Source organism: Haliotis rubra, unplaced genomic scaffold (assembly GCF_003918875.1).
Source record: "Haliotis rubra isolate DU_JTF1 unplaced genomic scaffold, ASM391887v1 Scf198, whole genome shotgun sequence".
Classification (NCBI taxonomy): Eukaryota; Metazoa; Mollusca; class Gastropoda; order Lepetellida; family Haliotidae; genus Haliotis; species Haliotis rubra.
This window is the reverse complement of record NW_025765980.1, coordinates 1,214,682-1,231,519: the sequence shown is the minus strand read 5'-3', so window position 1 is coordinate 1,231,519 and position 16,838 is coordinate 1,214,682. Positions and strand designations below refer to the sequence as shown.

Here is a 16,838-nt window from a genome sequence, read left to right as displayed (position 1 = left end):
TTTGATTCCTTGCTCATAGTAATACCAAGTGACCAACCGAGGCATATCAGGATTGGGGTCTCCACTATCCATAAATTGCACATGGTCGAGATGGCATTTTGGGAACCTTAAGCATCCCCACTCCCATACCACAAAACTGCTCAAAAATCATTATTAGTTAAACTAAGAAGTCTATTACTCAAGTTTGCTGATTACTCCAGAAATGATTTTAACATGTGAAGCATATTATTACTGAAGGCTATTCTGCATGAAAAGGCATTTTTATGTTAAATGAAATGACAATGATTGTGAACAGTTATTTTCAAGCTCTAAAGATCACCATTGTAAACAGTAAAATAATGACAATGAAAGGGCTAAATAGCTTGTGGAAAGCCAGCAAACCCCATGAAAATAGAGTATTTCTCATTTATGGAAAGTATAAAATTGTTAAAAGTGTAACCCAAACAATCTGTTTTCTACTCTTATGCAAGGAATACGTAGTCCAAATAACTAAAATTTCCTTTCTGCACCATCATCTAACCTTGATGCATAGCACACTTAGTTATTCATCCGAATACTCACAAGGGCCAAATATGCCAACAGAGAAATGAAAATTTCAATCAATCTTTCACTTTTATATTTTTGTTACCCCTTTTCTAAATCCTTGCTTGGAAGTATGGACCGACAAAATATTTGATGAATTGACTCGTAATATATATGGAAAACCACAGTCATTAAGTCACAAGGTCTAGATATTCACCATTAATTTATTTCATGCATGGACCTGTGGTCATAGCATGCCAATTTCTTTCAGGAATCTTAAACACACATTTCAAGGACATTAAGCTGCATTGGTTGGTATATTGTTGAGAGGAACCATAAATGATAAGTGTCGGTGTCTCAAGCACTTTTTGTTGCAACCTACATTTATTGAATGTTTGTGCACAAGATGCATGCAAAAGGTACGTGAAAACTCCCAAGTCCAATATGCCCAGTATGAATGACAAAGTCGCACCATTTGTTGCTTTGTTCCTTGTGTCAACAGGGTTTCCAAAAGTTAAATATCATTTGTTACTTCTTAAAAAGATGACAAGGATCACACTTCAGCAATAACTACATTAGATATTGTTTTTAGGATTTTTAAAGAAAACTATAATTAACTTGTGAAAACCCATGTTACACATCCAGGAGTAAGTCCAATAGATCACTTCTGTTCATATACAGAAGTGCGAGGGTCCGTCTGAAAAGTCCCAAATGTCAATGAAAGAAATCTGCACCTGTCCGGAGTCTCCATTTCAACATGAAGCAAGTCTATGGAAGAAACTGCAGTAAACTAATGGATCTTAATTTTGAGAGCATATATAAATCCACATGCTTTTTCCTTCAGAGGAAGTTTACTGCAGCTGACCAACTTTGCAAACTGCTCTCCTGCTGTAAAACATTTCCCAGTCGTCGATAGGAAAAGACGTGGATACTCATCAAGAGCCTGTAGAATCCCATATGCAAGAAAAAAAAGATTAACCTACTCCGACCCTAGACACGAGAGGGAGTCAAGATACCACCCATACATTGCCGAGGTCTTACGTAGCTTGGATAACTTAGAGAAAGCAGCTCAGATGAGAAACCACGATAGTTTTACCAGACAGGGAGCAGTCTTTGTCAATTAACATATCACAAAACTACTTTTTAAAATTGAGTTTTTGTTTATTTGTGATGACATGTAAAATCTATTCACATACATGGAATGAGAAAAAAAATAATCAAGGCCATGACAATTAGTGAGAATGAAATAAAAAGCTTGAATGACTGTCTTATGATACACACGAGCACGATGACATCTTTGCAGACTGAAGAGACCCTGTGAAAGAGACAAAAGACTGCTTTTACTTTTACTTCATATTGGTCAATCTGTCATTTTTCAAAATGGATTTTGAACGTCGTGAGCTGCTAAATCTAGGTGCATTCACTAAAATTTTGATCATTTTTTGAAGACATCATGTAAATTTGTCAAATGAATTATCAGCCAAATGTCAACAACTATGACTTCTCTAGAGACCTACCATGAATTTTACTCTGATGCGGCTTATGATCGGTTGTATGGGTGGTAGCCCCCACCCCCTCTCTTTGGTGCCTTTCCATAGTTACTCTGCTGGCCTGATAAAGAAACAGAGGGTATTGAGTTGCTTACGAGAAACAAGTGTTGCCAACTTGGGAGTTGAAAAAACCAGGAGCATGCACTCTCGACATAGAAACTGAAAAAATGTGCCACAGAACAAAAGCAACAAAAAGTGCATACTGTCAAACAACCAAACACTCCTTTCTGGGCTGGGCATCTCAAAGTTCCAAAACAATTCAAACCGACACGTCAATGCCCATCAGAGTTTTCACTGGACCTTTTGTATACATCAAGTGCACATCTACTATCCCATTCACTACCATGCAAGTGACACTACAAGATTTAAACCCTGTGTAGTACAGATGTAGAGAAGAGTGTTCCTTGTACACTGATCCACCAACACAAAAGTGACAAACACCACATGACAACTACAGTCCACTATTCAATTCTACACTGCATATGAACCTGTCGCAGGGGGTAAATAACAAAAATAAATACATAACACAACCTGGCTCCTACATGTGTGTTAGATGTATCTACAAACAAGCAAGGGGTTTTAGAGAAGCATCCCCGAGATCCATCATGGAAAGAGGATTGAGACAGAGCAAGTGCCTGGCTGGCTATCAACACAGCAGTCAAACAATCGAGCATGTCTCCTCCTAGCCTACAACCAGTCAGCAGTCAACTCACCTTGGTCCTGGTTATAGCCCCAGCCTCCGTAATCATAACCTTCAAAATTACAGAAAACTAGCATTACTACCAAGGTGCAGATAACCTTAACAATACTATTTCCTCAGTGTGTCAGAAAACATTCAAAAGTTGGTAAATATTTCACATTCAACCAAAATTCATAATCCACATGAATAATTGGCATCATATGTGAGGATGTAACATGTCCTGTGTTATGCAGGGGTTAATATTTGTTTTGCATGTATTTGTCATAACTGTAGATTTCATAAGATGTAACATTCATGGAGTTCAAATGTTTTCCCCAACTCCAATAAGCAGTATTAGTTGTAACCGGAGATGTAGATATTGCAATTGCCTAAAAGCACACTAACATGCCATGGTACCATGCCTAGTCCTAATAATTTCACTTATGACCTCCACCATGTTGCCAGACAAAATTCAGATGGGCATTGAACTTTCCACGCACAATTTTTTTTAAATCAAATTCTGTAGATTGAACAATTCGAAGTGGCACTTAAAGCTGCAAATCAAAGAAACTTTTACTAAATGACACTGTATATGAGATAGATCACAATTAAATATGCCAAGTTTCATATTTCTTAGGGTCACCTTTTCACAAATTAAGGTTGCAAAAACAGGGCTACCAGATCGATGGCATGGATTCCGTCAGATCATTGGACACGCTGCTTCAATGAAAGCCGATTTCAGACTTACCACCGTATCCTCCATATCCACCATACTGATCATATCCTCCCCATGGGCCATATCCCTGGTTGTAATCATATCCCTGGTAGCCACCATAGCCACCGTAGCCTCCATATCCACTACCATATCCACTACCGTAGTAGTTATTGTAGTTGTTGTAGTTCTGATTGTAGGCCTGATGCCAGCCTTGTCCCCAGCCACCTGCAGATTCAATGCAATCATGAAGGTATAACTCAAAAGATATAACATGCAGTTGGCACAGTTAACATAACGGTTTGCTCAGCTTGACTTGCACATTACATTCATTATGTACATATCTGAAAATAGTATCAAGGTTTGGAGACCTCACATATACCATAAGCCCAATTGAATAAATAATTTCATCACATTATTAGAGCAAAATCAACATTATCTTTTAAAAGTTGCAAGTACAATAAAAACTGCTCAACGACACTGCAATGAATGTTATTGTCCTACCAAGGCTATCTATGAAAGCAAGGCAAAAGCCTTAAATAAGGGGATTGTTGATAGCAATACTTCCCTTGACTGTACTTAAACTACTTATGAATTTAAACTAGATACATATTTAAACTAGTAATAATAATTAAAACAGAGCTAGTTACAATAATGGTGTAGAATCACAAAGGCAAATAAAAAACTTAAATACAATGTACCATACTCAGCTTCAATTCAGTGATGCTGCAAACATTCCACAGGTTTGGCTTGTCTGAGCTGTTTGAATGGCAGCACATTTACCTATTGTGCACCATGCTCAAGTAAATATTGGGAACATTCAGACACTCAATGACAAGGCAAGACACGACAAAGAGCAGACAATGGCCTGACATGGCAAACAATTTCACAACAGAAACTTCAGTTTGTTTCAATGTTTCGGGGGTCTTTTTTGCACAAACAGCACATGCAAAATTTCCTCAATTTAAAAAAGATCTGATGTCACCTTCCGTTTTATCATGCATTTGATCCAAAATTGCCCATCAAATAACAGGAACTCAACACTTATCCATGCCATGTTTGTACTCGTGTGGGGTAGAAAGTACCCGAAAGGGCATTATTGAACTTTTGACAATTTTGCAGCAGCTTGCTAATTATTAAGGGAAATTAATGCATGTTACACTTTTAGAAACAAAAATGTGGATTTTACAAAATATATTTCTAAGGCGTTTCACTTGGAAATGAGTACAATGAATGGATGAAAGTGTAGTGCCTTTACTGGAGCCACTATTTTATCAGGCCATGCAGCTCACATCGTCCCCTACCTCTGCCACCTCCGCGGCCTCCAAATCCCCACCCACCTCCGTAGCCGCCTCTGCCTCCTCGACCCCTGCCAGCAGTTGGTGTTGCACGTTTGATGTCCACCTGAAAAAGAATCTTACGGCTTACAACACATACATACTCCAGAGTCCCCAACACAGCTAACCAGTTAGGATTAAAGACAAAAGGGGGATGGGGAATGAAAAAGCCCATCATTAAAGATGAAATTAAACTCAATTATCAAACCTGAAAACCAGCAAATATACTGCAAATGAAACTGTAGATTACTTCCCTGTCAAGAAGCCTGTTGAAAAATTAAGGAAAATATGCAGTTAAATATTTAATTTAACACAGATGATGGGCGGTTAAACTATATTTAACTGGCGATAAATGTAAACTAAAATCAGCTTAACAAGTTTACATTTATCATTGCCGCGAGAGTTACATGCGGAGGTACCTCTCTGAATCAGACCTCAACTGGCAATATTTCGGCTCCTTTGTCCCACCAATTCCATCGCCTGCAGGAAAGCGGAACAAAACGAGGATCATTTAGTGGTATCATCAGATTTGGGTACCTCTATCACTATTTGAGCCTTTACCACTTACTATTACACACACTGCCAAGCAGCAGTCTTACCCTTTAGACATAAAACTGAAGGCAAGGTAAATCTGTTACTTGATCGTTTTCATCCAACCGGAACTCGATACCATTGTCTTCCCTTTTTTTAAAATTCTAATGAACAATGGGAGGAAAGATGAAATGAAGATCTAAGATGAATTTGCCATTTACCTGTAATAGAAAATAGACTTTATTAAAGAGTAATTGAGACATGAAAATGGAATTTTTCAAAACCCTTACCTCTTGATCTCCAATCTTGTGTTTATTTGTCTCTAAGCAATTCTTGAGGCCCTCTTCTGTTTCAAACTCTACAAAGCAGAAGGCTCTTCTCTGTTCTTTGATCTTGTCATATGGCAGATCCAATTTTGCAACCTATAAAAAAGATTATTTCTTCGTCATATCTAAAACTAGACAGGTGTTTGAATGACAAGAAAACTAAAGCAGGTCTATCATTTTCCTTGACCTCACTAATACCTACCAATGTTCAGAATTGTTTATTTAAAATTTGAAATGCAGTGCAGTTTGCTCCCAGGTTACCTTGTCTACTTATAAGCACTTTTGAAATTGGTATTCCCCTTGTGTATGAAAAACATGCACCTTATGCAAAATTATCTTAAATTATAAGTCCCATGAAATTCAGTTACACCTCAAAACAAATTAAGCCATAAAGATGTACCTACATCAATATTACACAACAATTGACTTATCCGACACTCGTTGACTTTTTAGCATTTGCAGATGCAATGTCACCCAGGTTTGCCTTTTTACCTCATTGAAATTAGGGCATAGACATGCCAAAATATTTGTGACTATATGCAATCTATAAAAAAAATTCTGAAAGACAAAAGTACACATTGAGATAGAGATTGACATTGCACTAGAAATTCTGGATATGATATACAAACTCCATGGTTTCATGATAACTGTACAGTCAAAACTCGCATCACCTAAACCAAGAATGAAGTTTCCACCAACAAAGATACCACTGACAAAGCAGATATTTCAGGTGGGTTATCATATTTTCAGTGATTATGAACTTACTTCTCCGAACTTTGAAAAGTATGTTTTGATGTCTTCCTCTTTCACGACTGGATCTAATCTGCCCACAAATATTTTATTTGCCTTTGCTCTTGGATTTGCTTTCTTTGGGTCGATATTTCTCCCATGAAGTTTGTGTTCTGGTTCCAGTAGTGCCTGTAGAAAAGAAAAATAATATGACATCAAAATATCTAAAAATATCATGGCTACATGCACAACATATGAACATGTTTGTAGTATTATATTTCTTTCAAAACTTTTGTCAAACTTTTCTGTAGCAAGTTAATATAAACCTTCAAAGAAACAACACTATCAGGGCTAAGAGAGAAATAATCACTTGTTCCAATTACAGAAAATTGAGTTCTATAATGTGATTGTTTTAACCATCCAATCAGTCTTCAAATTAATCAGAACACCACTATTTGACAATTCACATGTTGATAAGAATTCAGAATTACTTCATAAAGCATTACTTCTAAAAAGAGTGCAATGGCATATCTCTCAATACATACATATGTACACTTTGCCGTAGCCAGTGCTGATAATAAATTACAATATGCAGATTGATAATCGGAATGCTGTAATCCATCAATAATTAACTATTATTGAGTGCATCAAAAAATTCATATGGGCAATAACTGGACAGTCATAACATTGTGTAAACATAACAGGCACCGATTAATACTACAAACACAATGATTGAGGATACTTCCTGCTCACGCACGTGCAAGTAAGCGGTTTACACGGCAGTTTTATGAGGAAACTCAAATACAGACATTAACCGATTCAAACATAATACTAAACATCCTTCAACATAGTTTCCATTTTTATGAATATTGATTAATCTTACATGCCCAATAATCGTTGATGCAACCAATATCTACCATTTTACCAATTATTAGGTCAATCGCTCCTGCACTAGCTGTTACCGTCTAAAATTATTACCAGCCTTCTCAGTTGAGACTCAAAGGCTAGTTCAGTTTTACATCGCTTTTAGCACCATTCCAGCAATATCAGGGTGGGGACATCAGAAATGGGCTTCACACAATGTACCCATGTGGGGAGACTCAACAGTCAAAATAACCTAAATAATAGCAATGTGTCAGATAATTCCATTTTCACAGTTGCATTTTGAGGCTAGAAAGCAACTTGTTTGGAGTGGCAACAGAGAAATAACTCACTTTGGCAATGTCACATAATTATTAAGCCCTAGAGGTGGCATAACACTATCAAAACAGTCCATAGAGTCAACTCTACTAAACAGAATCCAATTAAGTGTTACAAAATAACTGACATGACGACAATATGAAAATCAGATTCAAACATCTGGACCAAGTGGGTTCTGCTTAGATGTATAAAAACACCAATGGTGGACAAGTGAACAACATTTTGATGTCAATCGGCATCACGAAACTTAGTCATTACCAAGTGCATGGAACACTGGAAATACCATGCTAACAAATCCACTAAATCATCAGGCAACTTTACTGCCTGATTAAAAATAGTGCTTACTAAATATCTGGGCTTAGTATATTGCTTTTATCAAAATTCCATTCCATAATGCTCACATAAAATACAGAGAAATAGTCTGAAGGTTTTTTGGCAGCATACCTGATCAGATTACCGTTATTGATGCATTTGATACAAATGCCGAAATTTGACCCGATTTAAATCAGTTGCAGTTTGACTATAATGTCAACGAATTTTCAGACTGAGATAACCACTGACTTTAACAATACCATTTGTAAAAAATATCTGCTAATTTGATGAAAGTGTGGTGCAAACTGACATTTTAGCTATCTTTAATGAATTTTGCAACACTGGAAAATCCATATACACATATGTAGTTTATTTAACTTGTGACCTTTTGCATTAACTTGTTTGAAGTTATTCATTAGGTATATTTTGACTGCATCGTCAGTCTTGGGAGGAAATGTGCACAGCTGATTGCTCTTTTGGCAAATTACACATGCTGATCATAATCTCTGCATATAAGACAATCCCAAATGTGTGTGTGTTTGCGCGTGCATGTGGTTTCAAAGAATATGTAACTGGTTTCAAAGAGTATGGCTAAGCAAACACTTACAAAAGTTTACTTAGTATTTTGAAAGTTATTTTTTCTTGCATTTATAACAATTTACCTATGCCCATTTAACAAACTTACCTTTTCTAAACACTCTACATCCTTGAACACAACAAATCCAAAACCTCTGGATCGTTTTGTTTCTAGATCTGTCTTCAATGTGCAGCTGACGACTTCACCGAATTTTGTAAAATAATCTTTCAAATCCTCTGCAAGAGAAAATTTAAAGATATAGTCCAGGCTATAGAACATGATTCCTAACATTGCAAACTTAATTAGATGTAACATGTAATAATTATGTTAAATATGGTGCAGGATGTTTTCTTGAAACTTGAATTATATGAAAAAATTGTTAAACTTTCACTGGTAACTTACTTGATGTGGTTTCCCAACTCAATCCGCCCACAAATATTTTTCTGAAAACAAAAAAGAAAGTGAATACTTTCTGCATAAATAATGTAAAAACTTAACCTGACCAAAATGTCATGAAAGGGACGTGCATGCCTACTTAAGACATACCATTCTTTTCAAACAAAAAACACCTGAGTAAATGCCACATGAATGATGACTGTTAGATATGGCTGTCAATATTATATTTAAGACAGAATCAAATCTTCCCACAGTGGGAAGTTTTGGCTTCAAAGGTGCAAAAAGGACAATAGAACAGGCACGTTGAGTCACAATATAAATACTATAGTACCCTTATAAATGGCTAAAAAAGCATTTCAGGTAACCAGTAGTAAAAACAATCACTTGAGCAGGTAGCCAAAACATACCTTTTTTATTTTAATAAAATCCATTTCAAATAATAACATACAATGCATGGAATATGTCTGCCATTCTTAAATTTTCTTTTAACAACAGATTTTGATTTACTTTCAAAAGTAACCCGCATGGACTATTATCCATATGTTCGAGGGCACCAGCTCAGATCCCTTTAAACTAATTTAAAGTAATTTGCAATGATGTGAAGTGTGACATTTGTTCAAAAGTTTATAAATCCACTTGCTTGTTAGAATATTCAAAATATGATTATCATGTCCATAACATTTTGTTGTGGAATTCACCTTGGAGTTAAACTGCTAATTTCAGGAGATGTGAGCCATACAAGTTATTGGTAAGAGTTCCGCCTGTAACCCCGCTTGAAATGTATTCTATTTATTAGGATTATTTCAAGGGTTTAGGGTTAGGGTTATGGTTTAGCATAGACTGTTTATAAAAAAAACATAGGCGTATATTCTTAGGCATATGATTTTAAACAATACCGGGGTAACGGGCGGAAATCTTTCCCAAGTGGTCAACTCATTTAGTTCATTATATTTGGCAGATCGCACTATTCACCATGATTTACACATAATCTGACTGGTATGATACAACTGACCTCCTGATTGAATTCTAAAATGTCTGAGAATCGGTATTTGATCACTAATGGCATACTTTGATCATAATTGTCATGTTATCAAATGCCTCCACGCTGCAACCGACTGAAAATGGACCACTGGAGATCAAACCTTTATAATCTTGATGTTTTTCTTCATTAATACTAGTATAACACTACCAGTATAAGATCTTAAATGATCAGAGCACCGTGTGCACAAAGCCTTTTTTTGCCACAATAATCTCCTTTGGATTCTGATACCAGTTACACTTTCCCTATAAGGAGTATTTTAGGTTGGGAAAAACTACCATTTGAAAAAATTGAAAAAGGTCACCTATTCAATACAACTTGACCACAGAAAATTTGAACATTCCATGGTAAGAGTTCCCCCATCCCTAACAGTTTTAATAAATTTATATACACTAAGATTATTAACAAACGGACGGAACTCTTATGTGTTTTGATCACACACCTAACAACCGAAAATCCGCTTTTCATAGTATACAGGCAGTACGACACTATGAGATAAGACGTACGTACTCCATTGTGATCAGATCCCTTCGCTTATCTGCAAAATGTCCCTTTGATTCAAATCTATGTCGCCATATGGCCCGAGCCGAATACGGGGAAAATATAACGCCACTTCTTGGTAGCATAGGAAGCCATTATGCTTGTATAAAGAGTATGAAAAAATCGCCCCGGTAGGTAGTACAACGCAATTACTCTCTGCCTTTTGCACACTCGGGCCTAAATGAAGATCTGCATTCTTTTAAAGACAATATTACGTATCTCCTTACTCCGATGTTGTCCTTCCATCAAGAGTTATTATCGCTGCACGACATCACTGATCATTTACTGCTGGTAATTGGAATTTCAAAAGTGGGTCATCAGCTAGCGACAATGAAAGCACATGGCAAGCCGGCCGCCATATTGGACGCCAATTTCCAAATGCTAGATCGGCCCGACACCGGTCGTTAAGATGCAAAAAAAAGACGCGATCAGGCTAGCTGATACAAAGTATCACACCTTAATAACGTTAAATTGGTTATAGCGTATTTTTAAGCATTGATACTGCGGTAAATTCATATATACAACGAACCTTGCGTCTTCGTTTCCATCGTCTTTAGATTCATCGTCACCGGAGCCTGCATCTTCTGTTGTTTCCTGGCCTTCCATTTTTTCTTGTACATATGCCCCTGAATTTTCTTCAAAATCGTTCCCATTTTGACCATCAAAATTCGAATAATCCGCCTGCGAATATGCGTCTCCTTCTGCCATTGTGTCGAATGAGTTTAACACTACAAGCTCCTGTACAGAAAAGGCAGCAGACAAGCGCGCAAGGCTTTGTCCAAGGTCATGTCCACGTGACTTGTGTATCTGGCTCCGATTGGTTGGTGTAATCACATGATCACAATCTAACTCGCTCCCCCGTGGAACTTGCTTTTAGCCGGGCCGCAGAAATGTTATCACAAATGTCACAGCCAGGAATGACATACATAGAGATCGAGGCAACCAACTTATTCAGTTTTTGCTTATTGCATATTATTCCTGCACGTCTGCACTATTAAACGTGACTTAGCATGAGCTGAAAGTAGTACCCGGATGACATACAGCATAATTTATATTGAATCTTTTTACAATGACTATGAGTCACTCCAAACTGAATGGCTACCACTGTCACTACTACATTTCAAAGGAATAATAATTCAAACAGATGAGTAATGTAAAACAGTGATATACACTTTACTGCACCCCTCTTTGAATTCCGATCACGAGAAACTGGACTCGCCTGCCGAGTTAACAGACAACACAAAGAGAACTGTTTTTTAATGTGTGAAGCGGCTTCGTGCAATCCATTGTGTTGCCAAGATCTTTAATGCCAAACGACCATCCCGAATTACGTTCTCTGGGCTAATACGAAGTTGAAAACACTACTATGATACTCCTCTTGATATTCATAATGTTTTAGTTTACATATTGCACATTTACTGTAATAAGTGCAGTAATGCAACCCCTTGGATAAACTCATCTTTCACCTCACTTGATCACACTCCTGACACATCATAAGTTTAACAATATTATTTTTACTACATAACATAAACTATTCATCACATTGCAAATTATAACATCACACGTCTGCATAAAATCTGGTGATAATCTCACAAGATAACTGGTCACACATACGGAAGTAACATAAAATTATCTTACATTACAAAGTTGACATATTTTGTTCTAATACGGTAGGTTTTCAGAACAAGTTTCGATAGTACCGAGTTTGCTTTGTAAAACGCTACCCGGGGAATCTAGAAAATGGCAAACTGGGTCGATTGTTAATAGATATTGATAGATTAAAAAACAAACATTAAGACATAACAGTTGTATATTTACTATAGTGCTTTATCTCTTTTTATGAAACCTGCATGCCAAATAAACGTAGACCAATTCTACAGTGTTTAAACATTCGATAAACATAATAGGACTGTTTGATGTAGCTAATAGTTAACATTGTGAGAGCTGGATAAACAAGGAGAAAGACAAATTCACCGATCCTTTAAATTTATATTCATCCTTTATATATATATATATATATGTATGTATGTATGTATGTATGTATGTATGTATGTATGTATGTATATATATGTATGTATATATATATATATATATATATATATGTATATATATGTATATATACGCACAAAATGTCCAAAATAGTACAGGTGTTCAGTCATAAATATTACATAGATAAATAAAAACAGAATGCCTTTTTCTCCAACATGTTTCTATCTTTACTCTTCACATATATTATGATATTAGGCCTCACATATGTCATGATGTTAGATTACCTGCTTCACATATACCATGCTAATAGGTTATATGGAATAAACATATATAGAAAACATAAACTTACACTTAATTTCTTTATATTCACTTCTAGAGCTTTGTGCATATATAACTGTATTATATTGTTAGTATATTTACTTGAAGCGGGTGCTTTTTCCAGTTTTGTAGACATGTGTACTTTAGTCTTAGTGTAATATTGATCAATATCACAGTATTTTAAATATATTTCTGCGTGGAATTCAATAGTCTGTCCTTTGCCAAATTTACCCAAAAGTCTTGTACACTTGTAGACCAATCAGTAACTTCATATTACAACACTTCTTTCACAACAGATATATTTTTGTCATCTTAACCACCTTCACATATATTATGATATTAGGCCTCACATATGTCATGATGTTGGATTACCTGCTTCACATATATCATGCTAATAGGTTATCTGCTTTACATATATATCATGATGATATATTATTTGATTCACATATATCATTTGTTAGATTATCTGATTCACCTATATCATGATGTTAGGTTATATAATCAAATAGATCATGATGTTAGGTTATATAATCAAATAGATCATGATGTTAGGTTATATAATCAACCTATATCATGGTGTTAGGTGTAATGCTTTACATCAATGCTTGTCTTACATTCAAATAAGTGTGGGGCGGTGGGGTAGCCTAGTGGTTAAAGCGTTGGCTCGTCACGCCGAAGACCCGGGTTCGATTCCCCACATGGGCACAATGTGTTAAGCCCATTTCTGGTGTCCCCCGCCGTGATATTGCTGGAATATTGCTAAAAGCGGCGTAAAACTTAACTCAGTCAGTCAGTCAGTCAGTCAAATAAGTGTACTCTTTGTGTTTGTCTTAAAACGACATAAGTGTCAATATTTCTGCTTCATATAAAGGTATTGCTTCACTCCAATATTTTTGAAGAAAGAAGCCTAGCTTATTCATCCAAGTATATTGGTATACCTTAGTATACCTGCTAATATTTTTTGTGCTTTATATTTAGCATGTAATACCAGTGTATGAAATAAGCCAAAAGTCCAGCCAGACACCAGGGCCGGTAACTTCAAAATGTTACCCGCCCAAAATGGATTTATCCACACCAAATATGATGAATTTACGCAGATGTATGGAACATCTAAAAGTTTCACTAGACCGTCTGGGGCGGTCGGACGGGCCTTATTTCATACACTGGTAATACTCAAGAAAGCGGATAAGCAAAGTATACTCGCAAAGATTTCTGTGAACTAGCTGAAGTTGTTATCAGATACCCTTGAAGGTCCAGGTTAGAATTGGTCTTCAGTAATCCATGCTTGTCGTAAGAGGCGACTAACGGGATCAGGTGGTCAGACTTATTGACTTGGTTGACACATGTCATCGTATCTGATTTGCGTAGATCGATACTCATGCAGGATATCGATCTATGGAATGTCTGGTCCTGACATATAGCTTGAAAACTGCTGAGTGCGGCTTTAAACAATAAGCACGCCAAAAAATGACAGGAATCGAATGGTTCAGGTCAAATTTAGTTCAAATGTTAGTGTTATTAAAGCTTTGTAGTTGAAAAAGTTACTACACACGGTTATGTATAACCCTTCTAAGATGCAAAAGAAAATTAATGACAGACTGGTCTTAAAATTGGTTATATGAGGCTCTTGTTGGAACTGGGAGTGTATACGGCGATCACGACATACTATCATGCTGACCCAGTTTGTCCAGGTTCAGTAGCCCCGGTGCCACTTGTCTGACCCATAATCCATGAACCACATTATGTTCCCTTTCCCCCACCCTGTCTAAATGAGTGAGTGAGTTTAGTGTTACGCCGCACTCAGTAATATTCCAGCAATGTGGCAGCGGTCTGTAAATAATCGAGTCTGGACCAGACAATCCAATGATCAACAGCATGAGCATCGATCTGCGCAATTGGGAACCGATGACATGTGTCAACCAAGTCAGCGAGCCTGACCACCCGATCCCGTTAGTCGCCACTTACGACAAGCATGGGTTACTGAAGGCCAATATTCTAACCCGGACCTTCACGGGTCCCTGTCTAAATGAAGCAAGCCTAGATTTTCCCCAGGTTCAGGTATCTCACTGGGAGTCCTTTTGAAATGTACATGGAATTATTTGTTTTTAACAAAATAATGTATATTCAAAGTATGTCTATTGCATGAAGCTATCTTAGTGCTACGATAATCTAACTCCCGTACTCTTAACATACAGTAGTACAGTTAAGATAGACCAGCGTTCCAATCGCACTATATTTAATCAACTTTCTTTCTCCTTCTATTTCGGAGACTTTGCCTCCAGAAGCCCTGTGGCATCCAGTCAAAACACAACACTGAGAAATATGTCGGATGGCGGTCGAGTGCCTGCTTGGTTCTCTTCATATTTTCTCTAGTCGTTGCCGGACATTGTCCTGGGCAAATATGCCTGGGTGGGGAGTCTGTGTCACACTCCTAGTCTGTCTCACAGTCCCTGAACCGCATTATTTTCCCATCTGCCTAGTCCTCCCCTGCAATGCTAAAGCCCTGACTTAAGTAAGTCTAGATTTCCTCAGGTTCTCCAATCTCACTGGGGCTCCTTTTCAATTTAAATGGGATTAAATTTGTTACTATCAAAATTATCTATATTACGAGACTATTTTACCACACTCCCTGAACCCTGACCCCCAGCACGTGTAGCCCCAATGCAGATATTATCATTCTCTGACTCTCCCATCTCAATCCTTTCCACCTCTTTTCTTTACCATGTCATGACAGATTTTTTTATAGCAATATGAAGGAATCGGATTTGGTTCAACTTCTTTCCAGTTGTAGAGTTTAGGGTCAATCGGTAAACATTTATAACGAGGAAATTCTGTCAATATATGTATATTTCTAAAACATGATAAACACATACCTTCATAACTAGCTATTTGGGTATTTTACAAGGTCAACTTAAATACAATTTGCTTCCACATCAAGCTATTCCACCACACAAAACCTTCAACGGAGATAAGGCTTGGATGAGACCACCTTCATCATGAGATTCTCATTGCATCACATTGCTTCGCAAGCCATTGTGACGTAATCGTTACCATGACGTCACAATAGTATAACATCCCTAATCTCACTGCAACTGATGGCACTGACTTACAAAACTGAGAAAGTTGGATAAACGTGGGTGGTAAATTGAATCTGAAACTCATACCTTCCAAGCACAAATCCACCGACATTCGTTGATACAAAGCCTAAGATATTTGTATCTTTTATCAGAGACCATATCTATTATATGACCTCTGCTTTTATCAACCCGTTTTGATATACAATGTAATTTATGTTAGAAGACGCTGCAGTGAGATTATATACCAAATCTACTTAGGGACAGGAACTAACCACGGAATGTGTTTTCAGACAGCTACAATACCATATTTTAAAAAAATACAGTATAACCATGAGTCTAAATATTAACAACCAAAACAACCACCATAACTCGCACTGTATGACCTTGGTAAAGACATCCAGGCATTCTTTAAAAAAGCATTGACTTTTCTCTAGTATTTCTGGCTCAATATTGTTTGCGAATGGTCGGTTTCTCACTGAAATCACAAACGACCTTGTTGGAATTATTTAAAGGTGTATGTAAAAAGACTAGTGATCTCAAAATATGACGTATATACACACACCTTCATATTTTTTCTATCATAAAAGCAATTCTTGATATCTAAATACCGAATTTGTTACATCGATACATTCATTAATGGGTCATAACAAATTATACAAGTTACAGGTACACAATTTAGTTTTCTGGGACGACTATCACGCATTGCTATGTATGGAAATATTTTTTGTGGATGTGTGAACAAAATTGATTTTACCTTTGAAGATACTTTGCCATTTAATTGGTTGGTTGTTGTTTAACGCCGCACTCAGCAATATTCCAGCTATATGGCGGCGGTCTGTAAATAATCGAGTCTGGACCAGACAATCAAGTGATCAACAGCATGAGCATCGATCTACGCAACTGAGATATGATGACATATATCAACCAATTCAGCTAGCCTGACAACCCGATCCCGTTAGTCGCCTCTTACGACAAGCATGGGTTGCTGAAGATCAATTCTAACC

At 36.9% G+C, this 16,838-nt stretch overlaps 1 protein-coding gene across 4 annotated transcripts; it reads right to left on the bottom strand.

Annotated features, from left to right (window-relative positions):
• Nucleotides 1-1,662: 1,662 nt before the first annotated feature.
• On the bottom strand, nucleotides 1,663-11,249 carry LOC124275086 (heterogeneous nuclear ribonucleoprotein D-like). 4 transcript variants are annotated; one of them, XM_046710567.1, is made up of 10 exons: nucleotides 10,980-11,249; nucleotides 8,878-8,918; nucleotides 8,584-8,711; nucleotides 6,423-6,575; nucleotides 5,622-5,753; nucleotides 4,768-4,867; nucleotides 3,500-3,691; nucleotides 2,786-2,824; nucleotides 2,040-2,133; nucleotides 1,663-1,837 (listed from the first exon to the last, which is right to left on the bottom strand). In XM_046710567.1, the coding sequence occupies exons 1-9, from the start codon at nucleotides 11,156-11,158 to the stop codon at nucleotides 2,063-2,065; spliced, it is 1,035 nt and encodes a 344-aa protein (XP_046566523.1). In that variant the 5' UTR covers nucleotides 11,159-11,249; the 3' UTR covers nucleotides 1,663-1,837; nucleotides 2,040-2,062. The 4 variants fall into 4 exon arrangements, with proteins under 4 accessions (XP_046566523.1, XP_046566524.1, XP_046566525.1 ...); XM_046710568.1 differs by having other exon boundaries at nucleotides 4,804-4,867; nucleotides 10,980-11,247; XM_046710569.1 differs by lacking the exon at nucleotides 2,786-2,824 and having other exon boundaries at nucleotides 10,980-11,248.
• Between the last annotated feature and the right edge of the window lie 5,589 nt (nucleotides 11,250-16,838).